Below are 15,918 nucleotides of genomic sequence, written 5' to 3'. Positions count from 1 at the left end.
TGGCCAGACGCTCCCGCCTGGGGAGGAGCAGGACAGCCATCCCTGTGGGCAAGCAGGAGCCGGAGGCGCTCGCCCGGCCGGGCCGGCAGGAGCTGGAGGTGACCGCTGTCGCCCAGCGCCCGGGTGCCAGCCCCGCAGCCTGGCCAGCACCAGAGCAGAGCCGTCCACCAGGCCCGGGCCAGACCTCAGAAGCCCCGAGCTGAAGCCGGTGGCCGCGCTCAGGCCCGAGCTGGAAGCGGCGCTCCCCGTTTCCGACGCCGGCCTCGGAGGCCGGCGGCGCACATCCTTCCGCAGAGGTCAGCTGCGGCGTGCTCCCCTGCGAGGTTTAACGGCGGCCGCAGCTGCCCAGGTTACCATCCCAAGCGACGCCTGCCGAGGTGCTGACAGCAAATCGCCCCCCTTTCTCTGCACCAAGGGCTCCTGCTCACAGTCTCACGAGCCGTCTGCTTTTCAACCTTTGAATCCTCGAAACTTTTTCCTGCAGAATTCCCCGTTGTTTCCCCACCGTGTAAGAAAGTTTGCGTAGGTAGTTATTGCTACTAAGGAATAATCATCCTCACTGAATCACGTTATTTATTTGAGATCATTTTCCTATAGATAGCCAGGAAAAAAGAAACAGACCCACCTTTGGATTACGTTTCCTAGACGCAACTTTCAGAAGAACAACTCCCTTGCTACCAGCTCTAAGGCAGATATTTCTCAATTCTGGGAAAGCTGCTGTCACCCAGAAGCAGAGCAGCCTACAGCCAGGGTTAACCAGGGCAGCGGAAGAGAAAGCCCAGGGAAAAATACCCAGGGGACAGGTTTTCCACACTCCATGTCACACGCGACTGGAGCCCAAGGGAAGACCGTCCCCCTGCGCGCTGGGGGGATGTCTGGCACGCTAGGCGACCCCATGCGCTTACGCGCACAGACGCCCTCCAGCACGTGCAACGCAGGCGATGAGCCAATTTTCAGCAGCTGCTTTCCAAGAACCATCCTTTCCCCACACCCTCTCAGCCTGACAGTGCGTTTCCCCCCCCCGCTTCGGTGACCCGGGGGAGTCAACACGGGTGTGAAAGAGGCTTCTTGGCAATGAAACCGCTTGCCCCACCTTTCTCCGGCACCGAGGAGAGCAGATCCGGCTCAGGCTGGGAAATCACGCTCACCATCAGTGCCCTCCTCACGACCTCTTCCACCATCCACCTACTTTGCGTTCAGAGCTAATCACTCAGTAAACCCAAGCTACCTCCACCTTGGAGGGAGCAGAGAACGAGGGATGCATTTGAGCTCAAGCCTTACAGTAGACCCCTTGCAACCTGGAAAAGCTGCTCCCCCTCTGCACGTTCCCTTCCAGAGGCATGGATTAAGGTGGACGGGCTGCTGGGTCTTCTCCTCCATCTAAAAGTACGAGCCAAAACCACCACTTCCTCAAGGAAGCTGCGGACGCTTCCCCTTCCCCCAGCACAGACAGAGCAGAGGCACAGTGTTGGCAGCGAGGCAGTATCCAAAGGACACAAAAAGCAGACCGCAGCATTTTCAGGTGTGCCAGAACTGAATCTCACGGTTAGCCTGAGTGATTTCCGCCGACCAGCCATCTTCAAAAGCCCTGCCCAGCCTGGGATGATGTTGCCCTGTGCCAGCCGTCAGGCTCCAGAGGGGAGCTGTACTGAAGGCGCTCTGGAAAGAATCAGCTCGAGTTGAGGTTCAGCTGCTAGGAGAGGACAGGCACCCCTCACGCTCACATTGCTGCAGCCACGTGAGATGCAGCGGTGAGGCAAGTACCAGCTGTCTGGACAGTTGTCCAGTCAAACTTAATAGGGCCAAGGAGAAAGTCTGCCAGACGTGACACCTAGACACTCTCCAAGCAGCTCTTCTACAGCACGCTTCTGCAGCAGCGGATTAAGGACTTTGGCTGGGAGCTTCAGTCACCTCTGTGAGGCTGCCTGGGCTGGAGGTACGGGCAGGGCACAATCCGCAGCCTGTCCTGGGGGGCTGTGCAGAGGTGTGTGCTACTGATTCCGAAGGATTAACACCAGCCTCCTCTTAACATCTATACTTAAAAGAATCTTCTTTACCTAAATGGATTCATTAGGAACACTATAAACCACACATGCAAAGCCACTCACACTACAAGGCGCACGGTGTCACCCCCGGCCGGCAGAGGCAGGGGGTGTCAGCGGAGCAGCGGGCTGTTCCTTGCAGCCCACCACGCCGGGAAGCCCCTGCCCTGGAGGAACACAAGCCCCTGCCCGCCCACACACCTGACAGGCACCGAGCTGAGGTAGCGCGGGACGCCCTGGCTTCTCCTCCGACTACAAGAGGCACGCACGGGTCAACAGGGCCAGAGGAGCTTTTCCTCTCCGCGACCAGCACAAAGGAATTGCTTGTCCCCCTTGCCCCAGCAGCTCTTTCAGCAGAAGGGAGTTTGACGGTTTCTTCTCTCAAAACCGCAATCAGAAGCTGTACCAGAACCCCTCACTCTGTGGAGGGAGGGTCTTCAGATCACGCGTAGCAGAAAGCCGCTTTCTCCTGAGCCCATGATTACAGTTGTTCCGTTTTAGCGAAACTGGCTGCCACTGGCCTTCAATAAGGCGTCCCAGCAGCTACACACTGAAGCTTCCCAGAAAATGCCCTCTGACTCGTCACTTTGGATTTGTTCTATGGACCCAAGTCTCCCTCCACAGGGAGCTGGATGCTCTGCTGCAGAAATCAAATACAGAGCGCTGGCCTGATAGGAAGCAGCACGAATAACACACAAAGCATAGAAGGTGAGGCCAAAAACAAGACTCCTATTCTCATCCTGCAGCCAGAGACCATTCTGGGAAAGCTGTGCCAGCCTCACGCTCCACTATCTTTCTAAACAACATGAAGGCACCACAAGCCCCTACAAGCTTACAAAATTCCTCAGAGCTCTTCCACAGTGCTGAGCTGATCACACAGACCACCCTGTACAAGGGCCCTGCTTGCTCCGGAGTACGCTGACCAAGGCAGCCTTCAGCTCAAGGATTAGCTGTAAGAGTGGTGCAACCTCCCTGAAGTCAGCAGGGCCAAGGCAGCAGGTCGGAAAAGGCTGGAAAAGCAGCAAGACCTCTCACCCCCCTCGCCGGACTTGATCGACATGCAGAATTTCAAGAGGTGAAATAGCAGCACTTAAATCCTCTCTGCAGGATCTGCTCTGGTGGTGGCTTTACACAAAGCGTGTGCACGCAGCAGAACCACAGATCAAAACAGCATGAAGCCCCCGTGGCTCTGGCACAAACAGCCTGAGCGTAAACCAGTTGCTCTGGTTAAGAAAAGGTTTGTCACAAACCTGCAAATGCTGTCTGACATTTCCAAAGCTTTGATCGTGATTGCATCATTCACAATCTGATCAGAGAAAACACAGCTGCCCGTGGCTCCTGGAGGCACTCACTCCTTGGCCCAGGGCAAGAAATGCCATTATCGGCACAAGGTCCAGGTAGCAATTCCAAAGCCAGGCCTGCTCTGCAGGCAAATCTCAGATACCTGTAATGGTGAGGGTGGATATTTTACAAGGATAGTGCTATTATTGCCAAAATTCCAGGAAAAAGCAGCACAACTCCTCTCTGGCCATATTAGAATGGGCCGTACTGACACAACCGCAGCCGCACGGGGACACAGGCGGCGCAGACAGAACACAGCTTGTGCAGCCTGCCTTCCCCAAAGGCAGGGCCTGTCCAAGGAAGGACAGGCTTGCTGTTTGGCCCACGTAACAATGCTTCAAGGGAGAAACTCGAGGCAAGTAGAAACCCTGAATTCCCAAGCTTGTGGCCATCTCCCAGCTGATATCGTCAGAAAGACAAAGGGAACAAACTCGGTAAACTCTTCACCCTCCCTTCCCACTGCAGGTAAGGAGCTGGCGCTAAGCACCCCACACAGGACCCTACGGCTCTCGCCTGCTCGCCCACGACCTTCCCTTTGCTCTGAGCCGTGGTTTCCATCCTTAACGCATTCCCAATCCCTCCTGCTCCTTCTGCAAGAACAAGATTTGCTCTGCCAGCAAATACCTTTACGTGTGGTGGTTTTTTGCTCAGTGGATCATGTGGCAAAGCTGGTGCAGAAGCATCCCCCCGTTCACCTCAGAGCAACTGGCCACTTGCACAACATCCAGGGTTGCACAGACCCTGTGATGAGATCAAAGCCGATGGGGAAGGTGGAGTTTACAGAGCTGGTTGCCACACCATTTGGTCAGGCAGCTTCCAACCAATGGCCTAATTTAAAGAAGAGTGCTTAACTGGAACAGGAACAAACACCCAGCTGCAGGTTTAGAAAGAGAGCACCCTGCTATTTACAAAGGCTGTATCCACCTTTGAGGATAGATGCGCTCTGTCCACGTCTGCTGTCAAACCAGCCTGGGATCTGGAGAGGTGCTAGCGACACTTGTCCCTCCCTCGGGACTCCAAGGGGACTGTGGCAAGGCTGCTGCAAAGCCTTGTGGAACGGAGTGCTGTGACACAGGCTGCCCTCACTCAGGAGCACCAGAGAAAGGAGTCTGGCTGTATTCCATGCATGTCATAAGCAATTAGGAGTTTGATGAGCTGTGGGGGCAACGAGCCCTTCTGCACCAGCAGAGGGAAAGATGTTCTGCGGGTTTATTTGCATGCTTTCAAGGGTACCCCTTCCAACACCGCTGCTGTCCTGCCCAGCCACGCCACGTCCAAAGGGGACACGGCCCAGGTGGCCCCACGGCAAGCTCCACCACACTGCCCCACGCCGGGGGCTGCGGCGGCTGCAGCGACTGTCCCCCCTTCCCGCCACCACCGCGGGCTCGGCCCTGCACTTACCGCTCACCCGTCAGATGAGCTGCACCGCTCCCGAGGCCACCAGCGGGGCAATGGTCTTGTACCGGATCAGATGCTGCGAGCCCTCCTCCAGGTCGATGGTGTACTCTCTGTCAGAGACAGGCGGGACGTGAAGCTGCCTCTCCTATTTCACTTTAACCCACACCACTTTTGTGAAACCAACTTATTTACATGCACCGCATGGGGAAGCGCCCACCTACCTCTGCTCATCCGTCTCTGGCTCGACCAGGATGTTCTCCTGACGCTCCAACACCCTCAGGAACACAAAGGAGTCCAGGTTGGGCTTCGGAACTGCAGAAAACGGATTCAGAGAGTAAGTTCAGCACTTGCTTACGTTCCTCTGCAGGACACTGAGCTAACAGAGGGGTAGGAAGGACAGCAAACTCATGGCCAGTAAAGGGAATGCTAGACACTTCTGGTTAGATGTAGCGTGCACTGCCTCAACATAAGATAAGGCTCGATGGCAGGGGCCAGCATGACCCTCTGACAGCAGCGCCAAAGGACATCAGGCCACGTACCACAGCAGAGCAGTGTGCTACGACACTGTCATCACATCATCTTTGCTTCTACTGAGCACCAGCTGGAGGACTAGCCCTTAACGTTTCATGCTCCCCAGAGCTTTCCCCACACCCCTGCTGCTATAATTTTCAGATTACCCTGCAGTCTGGATGTACTCACCTGATTTTAGGAGAGACACTTTCTGCAGGTTGGGCGGCATGTGTTTTAGGGCCACGTTCTTCAGATAAGTCTCTGTGTTTGCCATGTACCTGAAACAAATCATTGGAGCATTTACTGATTTAATCAAATACAAATTTGCAGGGAGAGCACTGACTCAAAACGCCAGCAAGCGACATCTCCTGGGCCCAGAGGCATGGCCAGAGACAAACCTAATGGCTCACCCCAGTAACTGGCTCACAGTTACCAGAGTTATTTTATTTCACCTCTTTCCTTGTCTGTAAGGAAACCTCCTGGTAAAGCCTGTGATTCTTACTGCAAACCTGTCTAAGGCTGAACAGAACTGTTCAGCGTAACACACAGGCAAGTTCTATAACCTATAAAAAGGGAGGGTGATGCATCCAAAACCAACTCACTCTTTAGCAAAGGCAAACTCCTCTGGTGATAGAATGGAAGGCTCCCCTTCGGCTCGAGACTTCTCCTTCTCCAGAACATGGGGGAAAAACTTCTCTATCTGATATGGGAACAAAATCCCAAAGACTGTAACAGACCTCTCCCAGTAGCGCAGTGCCTACAACACCCACTCCCCAGAGGCTTCTCCTACAAGCAGCAGGCCACTGCTGTACAGGCGTAGGCGGCAGCCGCAGGCCTGCCCAGACACCTGCCCCTGAAATAACAGCGATATGGTCAGCTGGGGTCTCCAAGCTGCACAACCACAGATGTACACGGCAGGACCCAGGCAAAACATGCAAGCGTTCAATTGTGCCACCCTGAGCTTTGATGAGGTAAGAAAACGCTCGTAGCAATGCTGTGCTCCTCCTTTATCACAACAGAAAAGCGTGCCCAAGGAAGGAATTCCTTCGGGTTGCACTTCGGAGGACATGGAGAGAGCAAGTGCACTTTAACTAAGCGCCTTGCTGAAGCAGGAGGCCTCGTGTGGGTAATAATCACTCCTGAAGTCACCCTTTTTCATCCCCTGGGCAGCACGAGCAAGTATTACCTTCACAAGCCTACATCGCAAGTAGCTGCTGAGCACGTAACGGATCCTTTCAATCTCCATGCGGTGAACGCTGACCTTCAAGTCTCCTCTCTTTGCCCGTTTCAGGTTTGCCTCCTGCAAGGAAAGGCAAAGAGAAATTAAATGGTTGAAACGTCAAACAACAAGAAACAGAGAGGGAGACGGGTTTTGTGCATAGGGCCCACAAAACCAGACTGCAGCTGCTTTTGGTGACACAAAGCACACCCTTTCCTTGTATCTCTCAGTCCCCTCTCCAAGACAAGCTCAAAGAAGGTACTCGGAACAGCCGTATCTCAGTGACAGAGGAGCAGACAATCCCGGCAATCCCAGAGGGACCCAAGGCAGGCCAGGCCAGGCAAACAGGCCCTGCCTGTAGCCCCACCTTAGCCTAGCAGAACCTACCATATGGTCCAGCTGCTCCACAACACACTCAATGATCTCAGGTTTGCTCTCCAGCAGCTCCGGGGCAAACTTCTCATTCAGCCAGGCCTGAAAGAAGGTACGCTACAAGTAGAAGCGAGGAACACACCTGCTATATGCCCCAGCCCTCAGAGAGGCCAGAAACTCAGCCCTTCCCACCTCCTCCTGCCCCACATCTCCCCCCAGAGAGCCCAGGGCCCTGCTTTCAGTCCCCCGCGGCCAGATCTCCCCAGAGACCCCAGGGTCCCGGCCCTCAGCCGCCCCACATTTCCCCCCCCCCCAGAGCCCAGGGCCCAGCTTTCAGTCCCCCACGGCCGGATCTCCCCAGAGACCCCAGGGTCCCGGCCCTCAGCCGCCCCACATTTCCCCCCACAGAGCCCAGGGTCCCGGCCCTCAGCCGCCCCACATCTCCCCCGAGCGAGCCCTGAGCTCAGCTTTCAGTCCCCCCGCCAGATCTCCCCAGAGACCCCAGGGTCCCGGCCCTCAGCCGCCCCACATTTCCCCCCCCCCCAGAGCCCAGGGCCCAGCTTTCAGTCCCCCACGGCCGGATCTCCCCAGAGACCCCAGGGTCCCGGCCCTCAGCCGCCCCACATCTCCCCCGAGCGAGCCCTGGGCCCAGCTTTCAGTCCCCCCGCCAGATCTCCCCAGAGAGCCCAGGGTCCCGGCTCTCAGCCGCTCTTCCCCAGCCCACGCTACCTGCTCCAGGCTGCGGATGAGCTGCGCCGGGGTGAGCACCAGCTCCTCGCTGTCCCCGTCCGACTCCGCCGCCGTCCCCTCACCGCTCGCCGCCGCCATCCCGCCGCCGCCTCCCGCCGCGGCCACTCCGCGCATGCGCGCACCCCCCCCCCGCACCGCGCATGCGCCCGGCGCCGCCGCGCGCGTCCCCCGCAGCGCGCACGCGCCCCAGCCCTCAGAAAATGGCGGTCGGGAAGCAGCACAGCTCCGCCGGGGAAAGGCCGCTGAAAACAAACCTGCACTAACGGCGGACAAAGCAGCTGCGGCTGAGGAACTGATCTTGAAATGATGCTAGCTCTGTTTGTTCACAACCAAGACCTTGCTACTGCAGGAGCAAAAAATCTCGCCGAGAGTGCTCCTTTAAAAGCAGCGCTATCAAATATGACACAGACACAGTTTAAGAAAAAATTTACTAATCCATTAGTACTTCTGCCAATATCGCAACAGATGTGAAAGGCAAACACCGTTACAGTTTAGAAAAAACAAGTTTTATACAATTAAAAGTATTAAACAAACATCAAAAAAAAAAAAAGTGGCTGAGTAATAAGCCTGGAATTTCAGATCCAGTATTAGCACCTACAGTACCACCAAAGCCAAAACGCTCGATCTGTTCTGCATAAAAGTCTTCTTTTCTAAATTCTTGAATTCCTTCTACGATCGGACAATGACGCTCGGAACATAAACCAGGACATCCTTGCTTCGATAAGGGAAAAGGATATAAGAGAAAAATATTAAGCCAGCTTGGTTTGTAGGAACTTTACTTTTGCAGGTATTGCTGAGGAATGTCGATGCGTGGGGGATACTAAATAATGCACAGTTCTACTTTTCAATAGTGTGCCAGCAGACAGAATTAAGAAACCATCTTATACAACATCTAACAGTTTGTCAAATCAATGTTTTCCTATAAATTATATATAATAAATCCATAAAGAAACAGTTTTACACTTCACATTAATCAGAGTAGGGTGGGAATTGTTAAGTTTATTGGTTCAGCATCCATTTTATTGTACTTACTGTTTCATGAATGAATAGACCCCCCTCTTCTGGTGAACATTGACAGATGCAATAACAGCACAGATACAGTAGTAGAAAAAACAGCAGTATTAAAGTCCAGCTATTCCTCCCCCTTCTAGGAACAACCAAAACATGAAAACAAACAACACTTTGCCTTCTGGTTTTCCACAAGAATCAGCACAGGAAACGCAAAATGCTCGTTGCCTCGAGTCCCTTCTCGCCAGGCAGAGGCACTGTGTATCCCCTCGCTCCAATACTGAACTGGAGGGAAGGCCTCGTTTCTGGAAAATTCCCAACTCGACTTGTAGCTTTCCAAAGCCCGACTGGTGTACAGAAGGGTTTAAGAACTAGGGAGGAACAGCACTGCACTTACGTGACTAAAACTAGACTTCCGCTGGGCTAAGTGCTCCATTTCTTTCAGAAGAGTACGTAGCTTTACCACTTCTGCTTTTTCTTGGGAAAAAAAAACAAACCACAACTAAAAAGTGATCTCATTGCTTAAAAGTTTGCCACAAAATGGATGCTGACCAGCTAGGTCACCCCACGTGGAGCAGTTTTAGGAAGTTAGTCCTTGTAGTAGATGGCACTGTGGATCTGGCAGCAGAGAAAGGAATGATGCTCTAAAGTAGGAGGTAGGGGAACTTTGATACAGCAAGTCCACTGTTGAGCTATCTGCTAGGAAAAAAGTTTCATATTATTAGAAACTATTATAAATAAAACCAACAAAACCTTACACAAACATTTACATAGCTATATTTTGTTCTCTTAGGAGGGATGTAGCAGGAAAGGTAGGGTTACCACGTGCTGTGGTGAGTAGCCAACGCTCTGGATTCCACTCATCTAACAAGAAATAAAGGCTTGACGACTTTGTTTCTTTCTGCACGACAGGCACAAATATTTCCAATCTCTCTTCTGCACACACTGCCAACAACCTAGACTTAGACTACCATCAACCTAGACTTAGACTACCATCAACCTAGACTTAGACTACCATCAACCTAGACTTAGACTACCATCCCAGGATCTGCAGAGTACCTAAGACAAGGGAGCCAGTTCAAATCGGAGCTTTTCAAAAGCAAAGCTTAATGAAAGTTCAACAGGTATTTTGAAAACCCAGGGACAGTAATTTTGCAGTTCTGTACTGCATGCAATTAGCATGATCCTTTATTTCAGCCTCTCTCTTTCAAGTACCCTGCGCACTCTTTTCACTTTGCGACTCTGCCACGCAATATCATGAAAGCTAAGTGCCTTTCAGCAACTTTTTCCAGTTAAAGCTACCAAAGCTACAGGTTGCTGGACGCTCTTAACTGAAAGCATCATGAGTAAAGATACCAAAGTGAGAACTGGGACAGCGTCCAGCTGAAAAACTGCAACAAAGAGTTTCTGTATGCTAGAATACACTCAGGGACAGAGTCGTGCAAAGATTTTTCCACTTAAAACTACTGGGTAGGGTAAGACCTCAAATACAGCAGCAGATCTCAGAGTTCCTCTGAATTTACACAGATGTTGCAGCGACCATTAGAAGTCCTAATATACGCCACCTATTCCTAGCCAGAGTCATATCCTCTACCACTCTACAGGATAGAAAGACAGTCCGCGTTTTGTAGAGCCCACGTAGGCCGAATTCATGAACGCATCATCCAGGACAGCGCGCGGGCTCCAAACGACCAGGTTACAGCTGAGGAGGTGAATACCTAAGAAAGCTCCGGTTCCAGACCAGGCTTACTTGGGTACTCATTCTGCTTTCAAAACAGATGTTTACCGACCACAGTTATTTGCAATTCATCAGACTATCCAGAACTTCACGATATAAGTCCTTCTTCATTTTAGAAATTTCAGTTGTTTGAACACTGACAGAACTAGCTTTTATGTAATTGCTCAAAACCCACATCACCTCCGAAAACATTCTGCAATAATTGCTGTGAAATGAGTCACGACAAATGGCTTGTGCCAAATATATGCAGATGCAGCTGATTGATAAAACACAAACTTATTCCAACAGCAGAACACAAGTGCTATGCAATACAACAGATCCCCAAGTGCTAATAACCAGATAAAGACGGATATTTTGAGACAGAACCGGCATCTACAAGCGATGCCAAGTTGACAAGCCAGAGTTGTTTAGAAACAGGTATGCGTCAGCAAGCACCTTCACCGTTTTGCTTTACCAGAACTTCTTGTCATGGTTTGCTCCAGCTTGCAGCAGATTAATCTGGTTTATATGCACTGGAAATATGGGTCAATTATAAGCAGACCACCAAAAGAGAAATCCTACAGGTGCGTAGCAGAAGCAGGTTAGAAAAAGCACTGAAATAATTTAGTAATGCTACCGAGTAAGTTACTTGCATTTTCCCTTTAGGCTGTGTAAGATTTGACTCTTAGAATACGCCATATTCCAAGACTCGAGCAGCAGATAACTGTATTTATACAGCATCTTATCAAATGTTTCTGAGCAGAAGAGGCTTGGAAGAATCCCACCACTCGGCACATGAAACCGGAGTGGGACCCCAGGCAACAGCAGTTCTCTGTTCAGTCCCTTCTGGAACAGAAAAGCTGCCCTTCAGCCATGTATAGAAGTGAATCTTCTACATACTTAGAACCAAGAAGGTAAAATGCAATTGCTCACATTCTGGGGCGAATAATATTGACTTCTAGGCAAAATACAAGGGGATCCTTAACATGCTGTGCTTATAACCTCGATATCACAAGTGCTCGAAACATGAAAGCTTTTCAAACAGCCCCTGCTCTGAGGTACCACGGAAAACACCCAAAAGGAAAAGCCACATCGTTCACAGCAGTACGGGAGGGGCAGGCGCTAGTACAGCGCCATCAGCGACTTCTCTTGAACACTTCTCTCTTACACTATTAGTCTGAAAAACATTTGGAGATGCAAAATAAGCATTTACATAGGGACCTATTTTAAAGTCTAGCTTTAAGGATTAGTCTTAAATTTGTCTGCTCAGAACCTTATGACAGAAAAACTTCAAGAGAACGAAAAAAGATTTTTATCCACAGAACAGGGAACAATTAATACAGGTTTAACGCATGTTTACACAATCAAGACCTGAAATTCTCTAAAGGTAAATCCGGTACCATCTGATCTGTCTTAACATTCAGCGGCATAATGCCAAGTATTGATATTTCTACTTATTCAGAAAGCCTAGTCCACACAAGATATATGTGAACAGCCTTTGATTACACACAGTGGTGGGATAAATACTCTGTCTCAGTGTAACAGAATCTACCCCTCTGAGCATAGAAAACAGGTTGAGATTGATCTAGTATAAGGTTACCATGTACCTGAGACTCCGCAGTTTTATCTTCCGCTGGTCATACCTCTGTCTTCATAAATGGTAATTTCAATCTGCACAGAAAAGCCGTTAGGGAAACATACTATAAAAAGATTCTGAAAGTGACAAAAGAAAAAGCGGAACACCATGAAGATATCAGAACCTTTGATCTTTCTGCTTCATTCCTGCTGTTTCAGGCTAGTTTCACAGCTGCAAAGCAAACGGAACAGCCCACATAAGAGACGCCCTGTCAGGGGAGATCAGTGGTCGACCCAGCCCAGGACTGTCCTGACGAGAACGCAAGGTGCTGTGCGTGGAAGGTTTGGGAGCCCTCCCACCTTCTGTTAAATTTCAGGAAAGGCTACGCACTAGACAAAAGTTAACACTTCTACAGTTCAGCTACTAAGTCACTAGCCAAACTGAAAATGCTTTTACTCAAGTGGAATGTTGGCGTTTTTTTGGGTTGTTTTTATTTTTATTTTTTTCGTTTTTTTTTCCAGGAGGTGCATGCATAGAAAAATGTGGAAAACGTCATGTAGGTGACAGCTATAAGCTATTTAGACAAATACACAGATAACCCAACTGCAAGGAATTAGCCTTAGCATGCATTTAATTGGCATTCTGTGTTTCAAGTTGCTTCGGTTTCAATATTCTCAAAAAATAAAACGTGTTACTCATTCTACCCCTGGATTTGCTATGTGGCGCCTTTACAACTACCAAGGTGATAACCAGATAAAATGCCTACAGTGTGGTTCAAGAGTTGAAGAAAAAAGGTTAAAATAAGCCATGCTGGAACCAAGAGCAAGTGCTAGGCTGGAATCAACTTACAGGGATGTCGTATGGCGAGATCTTCACCAGAGTCTGAGCTGAGGGTTGCAAATTAAACCACAGCCATCTCTTGCTTTCATGTAATCAATTTCTATCCTACCAAGTTGGTCACTTTTTTCCAATCAACAAATTGCGTTTTGAGAGGCCACTGAAATAGAGGAAGCATCTGAAGTGTTGGAAGTACTCTGTTTATACATACTGTGTTTTCAAGGAAGTCTCGAAGGACGGATTCCAATACTGTGTTTTCCTCGTCTTTTGATGTGACAGACCTTAACGTACTAAAATCTGACCAGGGAACAGTACACAACGGAGGGTAACAAGACTAATCACGTATTCTGCCATATCACAGATCAAGCACGACCAGAGGGTGCCGCACTGAGATAAAGAGGTAGCACATCACGATGGACAAACCGGGAGACAACCTAAGAAGCCACAGAAGGATACAACTCTTAGTCCTCTTTCAATGGGGTCTGTCAGAAGGAGGCCCTGAGGAGCATAGATCTTCTCATTCTGTTCCTGAATGAACTTGGCAATTTTCTTTAGAACCTGGTAAGAGAACAGCACAGAAGTCACAGTCCCATAATCAGGTTTCCCTACATCAGAGTCAGAGCCTCGGCAATATCACAGATGTAGCAACGTTAGGAGAGCCTAGCACAAAACTAGAGACAGAACTTGCACGATCCCTGTGAAATACAAGCTGTTATTACGTTACTCAAATTGACTAACAGAGACAAGTCTGTCTGACGGATACGTGAAATCACTCTGCAGGAAGACCCAGAGTCTATGTGGAAGTTGTAGGACAACGGTGCAAGTCACAGAAACCCTACCAAGAAATGTCTTTGACTGCAGTCTGTGGCACACACTGCCTTCCAAGGGGCAAGGTAAACAAAAGAAGCGCACCTTTTCATAATGCGTTTCCATGCACAAGAAGATGGTATAGGCAGTCAGACAGGCGAGACACCCTTCAAGGTAAGACTGGCCCCCAAGCTTTTCAGCTTCTGCATAGAGGTTATTCAGCGTTCGGACAGTCTCTTCAAACTGCTGCCTGTCGATCTGCAAGAGAAGTCAAGTTTAGCCGTCACGCCCCGCACATCTCAGAACTCAACGATATCTTCGGATATCTACCTTCATTTATTGCTTATTTGCACTTCCACGCTTTGCAGCCACTGTGTTTAGAGCCAAAGTCTGAAGGACACTTTGAGTTACAGACCTGTAGTTCTCTGTTAAACGTCTGCCAAGAGATTAGACCAAGTCTGAATTCCAACACAGCGTCAACACAAAACAAGTAACCCAACTAAACCAGTGTGCAATTCAATTGGGGGGGGGGGGGGGGGGGGGGAAGGTTAATTCACACACAAAGAGATCTGCTAAATTAAAAAGAGCAGTTAGGGAGTGTACTGACAGAGCTAACTCTTAATATCAGGAATGCCTTGCTCCTGCTGCAGCGCTGGCCAAACAAGCTCTCAATAAAACAAAACAAAACAAAGAAACGGGGAAGAGAAGAAAAGCGCAGTGAGAAAAAGAAAAGGCGTTAGCAAAGAGTGTTTGTTTTGCTATCGGTTGAAGCTATTACATCTGACAGCATCAAACAAAACGCAAGTACTTGAGACAGCACTTGTGAGGCCACTGGACAGGCTCGGCAGAACTGGCTGGTCTCCACAAGAGAGGACAGCCTCGACGCAGCACAGCACAACAACGCACGCTTTATCCTCACCGACATAATGAACACATTCTGTTTTACTGCTGCAAAAGACAGCTGCCTTCCTCAGGATTAAAGCAAGCACAAAACGCCAGCATTTCATAAACACCAAAGAGAAGCATTTTTAACTGTTTTTCAGGTGGCTTTTCACCGCAAATTGAAAGTATTTTCTAACCACAATCGATCAGAAATGATATCTGGACAACAAACAATGCTTTTACGTGAAAAATAAACAATATCGAAAGGAGGATATGCCTTTAAACTATGAAATCATGCCTCTCTCACACTATGCATAGGGTCGTAATACAGAGAGGGTTAGACAGCGCTAGCGTTCTTAAACTTAAGGACAGATATGAGACCTTAGCACAGCACCCCCGGGGTGCGGCGGGGGGGAACGGGTGCCAGGGGAGGGCCGCGGGGAGAACCCCCGCCTCCCTCCCGCACCCGGGAGGCCGCCTCTGGTGGACGGAGCGGAGGTTTGGGCAAGAGAGGCTCCAGAACGACGCAGAGCAGGCTCACGGCCGCGCCGGTCTGTCAGGCCACCCGTGAACGCCACCCGGCCGCCACCCAGGCAGGGCCCGGCCCTTCCCCGCCGCGCAGCGGGCTCGAAAGCGGCGAGGCGGGCGGCGGGGCTCGGCCCCGGGCTGCCCGGCGGGGCTGGGAGCAGGCCCGCCCCGCCTTACCCTGTTCTCCAGCTCGGCCGGGAACTTGCTCTGGAACTGGCACCGCGTCCCGCCGCTGTAGTCGCGCTGGATGAACACCTTGCCCGACACGGGCGCCTGCTGCGGCCTCATCGCGCCGCCGCCGCCACTCGCGGCCGCCGCCGCCGCCCGCTCCGCTCCGCTCCACCGGCCGCCGACCGCTCACTTACGGCTGTCGCAAAAACGTCGGGACAACTCCGGGCAGGGAAAGGGCAGAAGTGCCGTCTGTGCGAGTGCGCAGGCGCGCAGCCGCCTGCCTCCCATTGGACGCCCCTCCGGGAGTGGGCGGGGCGCCGGCCGCGGCCTCCCCGTCACGCCCACGGCGGCCGAACGCTACGAAATAGTGCGAAATACTGTGAAATACTGTGAAAATACGGCGAAAATGCCCGCTCCCTCCGCCTGTGCCGCCCCGGGGGTTGATTTCACGGTGTTTCCTTAGGAATCGGAGCCGGGGGGAGCCGCGCGGCACCCACGGCAGCTTTCTTCCCAGCTGATTTTGCTGATAAACCTTTCCAGGCCTTCACCTTTGGCCTTGGGAGTCCTGCTTCGGCAAGGCATAAGCAAGGTCAAAGATCATTTAGTTTAAGGAAAAACTGAAAGCCTTTCTCTACCCAAACCAGGCGAGCGGCAAGGGAAGTTCCTGACACCTTTCAAACCAGAATTCTGAGCCTTGGCCGCGCGCCCCGTGGTATGGGGGTGGTGGGGAAACAGCCCGGTGTGCGGCTGGGCTGGGTGG

The 15,918-nt window shown here is 51.1% G+C and overlaps 2 protein-coding genes across 3 annotated transcripts; both read right to left on the bottom strand.

The window, feature by feature from the left end:
* Positions 1 to 4,787: 4,787 nt before the first annotated feature.
* On the bottom strand, positions 4,788 to 7,722 carry LOC309602175 (DNA replication complex GINS protein SLD5-like). Its single transcript, XM_082335562.1, has 7 exons — positions 7,612 to 7,722; positions 6,898 to 6,984; positions 6,478 to 6,591; positions 5,894 to 5,991; positions 5,481 to 5,569; positions 5,003 to 5,093; positions 4,788 to 4,891 (listed from the first exon to the last, which is right to left on the bottom strand). Exons 1-7 carry the CDS (start codon positions 7,708 to 7,710, stop codon positions 4,795 to 4,797), a joined length of 675 nt encoding a protein of 224 aa, XP_082191688.1. The 5' UTR covers positions 7,711 to 7,722; the 3' UTR covers positions 4,788 to 4,794.
* Positions 7,723 to 7,937: 215 nt separating this feature from the next.
* On the bottom strand, positions 7,938 to 15,342 carry LOC309602714 (golgin subfamily A member 7). 2 transcript variants are annotated; one of them, XM_082336559.1, is made up of 5 exons: positions 15,165 to 15,342; positions 13,683 to 13,835; positions 13,227 to 13,328; positions 11,965 to 12,028; positions 7,938 to 9,339 (listed from the first exon to the last, which is right to left on the bottom strand). In XM_082336559.1, the coding sequence occupies exons 1-4, from the start codon at positions 15,273 to 15,275 to the stop codon at positions 11,981 to 11,983; spliced, it is 414 nt and encodes a 137-aa protein (XP_082192685.1). In that variant the 5' UTR covers positions 15,276 to 15,342; the 3' UTR covers positions 7,938 to 9,339; positions 11,965 to 11,980. The 2 variants fall into 2 exon arrangements, with proteins under 2 accessions (XP_082192685.1, XP_082192684.1); XM_082336558.1 differs by having other exon boundaries at positions 7,945 to 9,336.
* Positions 15,343 to 15,918: the final 576 nt, after the last annotated feature.

This window comes from Platalea leucorodia, assembly GCF_965183815.1.
Source record: "Platalea leucorodia genome assembly, chromosome: Z".
NCBI lineage: Eukaryota > Metazoa > Chordata > Aves > Pelecaniformes > Threskiornithidae > Platalea > Platalea leucorodia.
This window is presented reverse-complemented; position numbering and strand designations above follow the sequence as displayed.

Coding starts and splice junctions, on each gene's coding strand:
- LOC309602175 (XM_082335562.1), bottom strand. CDS start 7,710: ATGGCGGCGGCGAGCGGTGAGGGGACGGCGGCGGAGTCGGACGGGGAC. Junction 5,992..6,477: donor TGCGATGTAGGCTTGTGAAG/GTAATACTTGCT, acceptor TTCCCATATCAG/ATAGAGAAGTTTTTCCCCCA. Junction 5,094..5,480: donor AGTGTCTCTCCTAAAATCAG/GTGAGTACATCC, acceptor CGTTTTCTGCAG/TTCCGAAGCCCAACCTGGAC.
- LOC309602714 (XM_082336559.1), bottom strand. CDS start 15,275: ATGAGGCCGCAGCAGGCGCCCGTGTCGGGCAAGGTGTTCATCCAGCGC. Junction 13,836..15,164: donor CGGCCGAGCTGGAGAACAGG/GTAAGGCGGGGC, acceptor CTTCTCTTGCAG/ATCGACAGGCAGCAGTTTGA. Junction 12,029..13,226: donor TTGAAAGAGGACTAAGAGTT/GTATCCTTCTGT, acceptor TTTTCTGTGCAG/ATTGAAATTACCATTTATGA.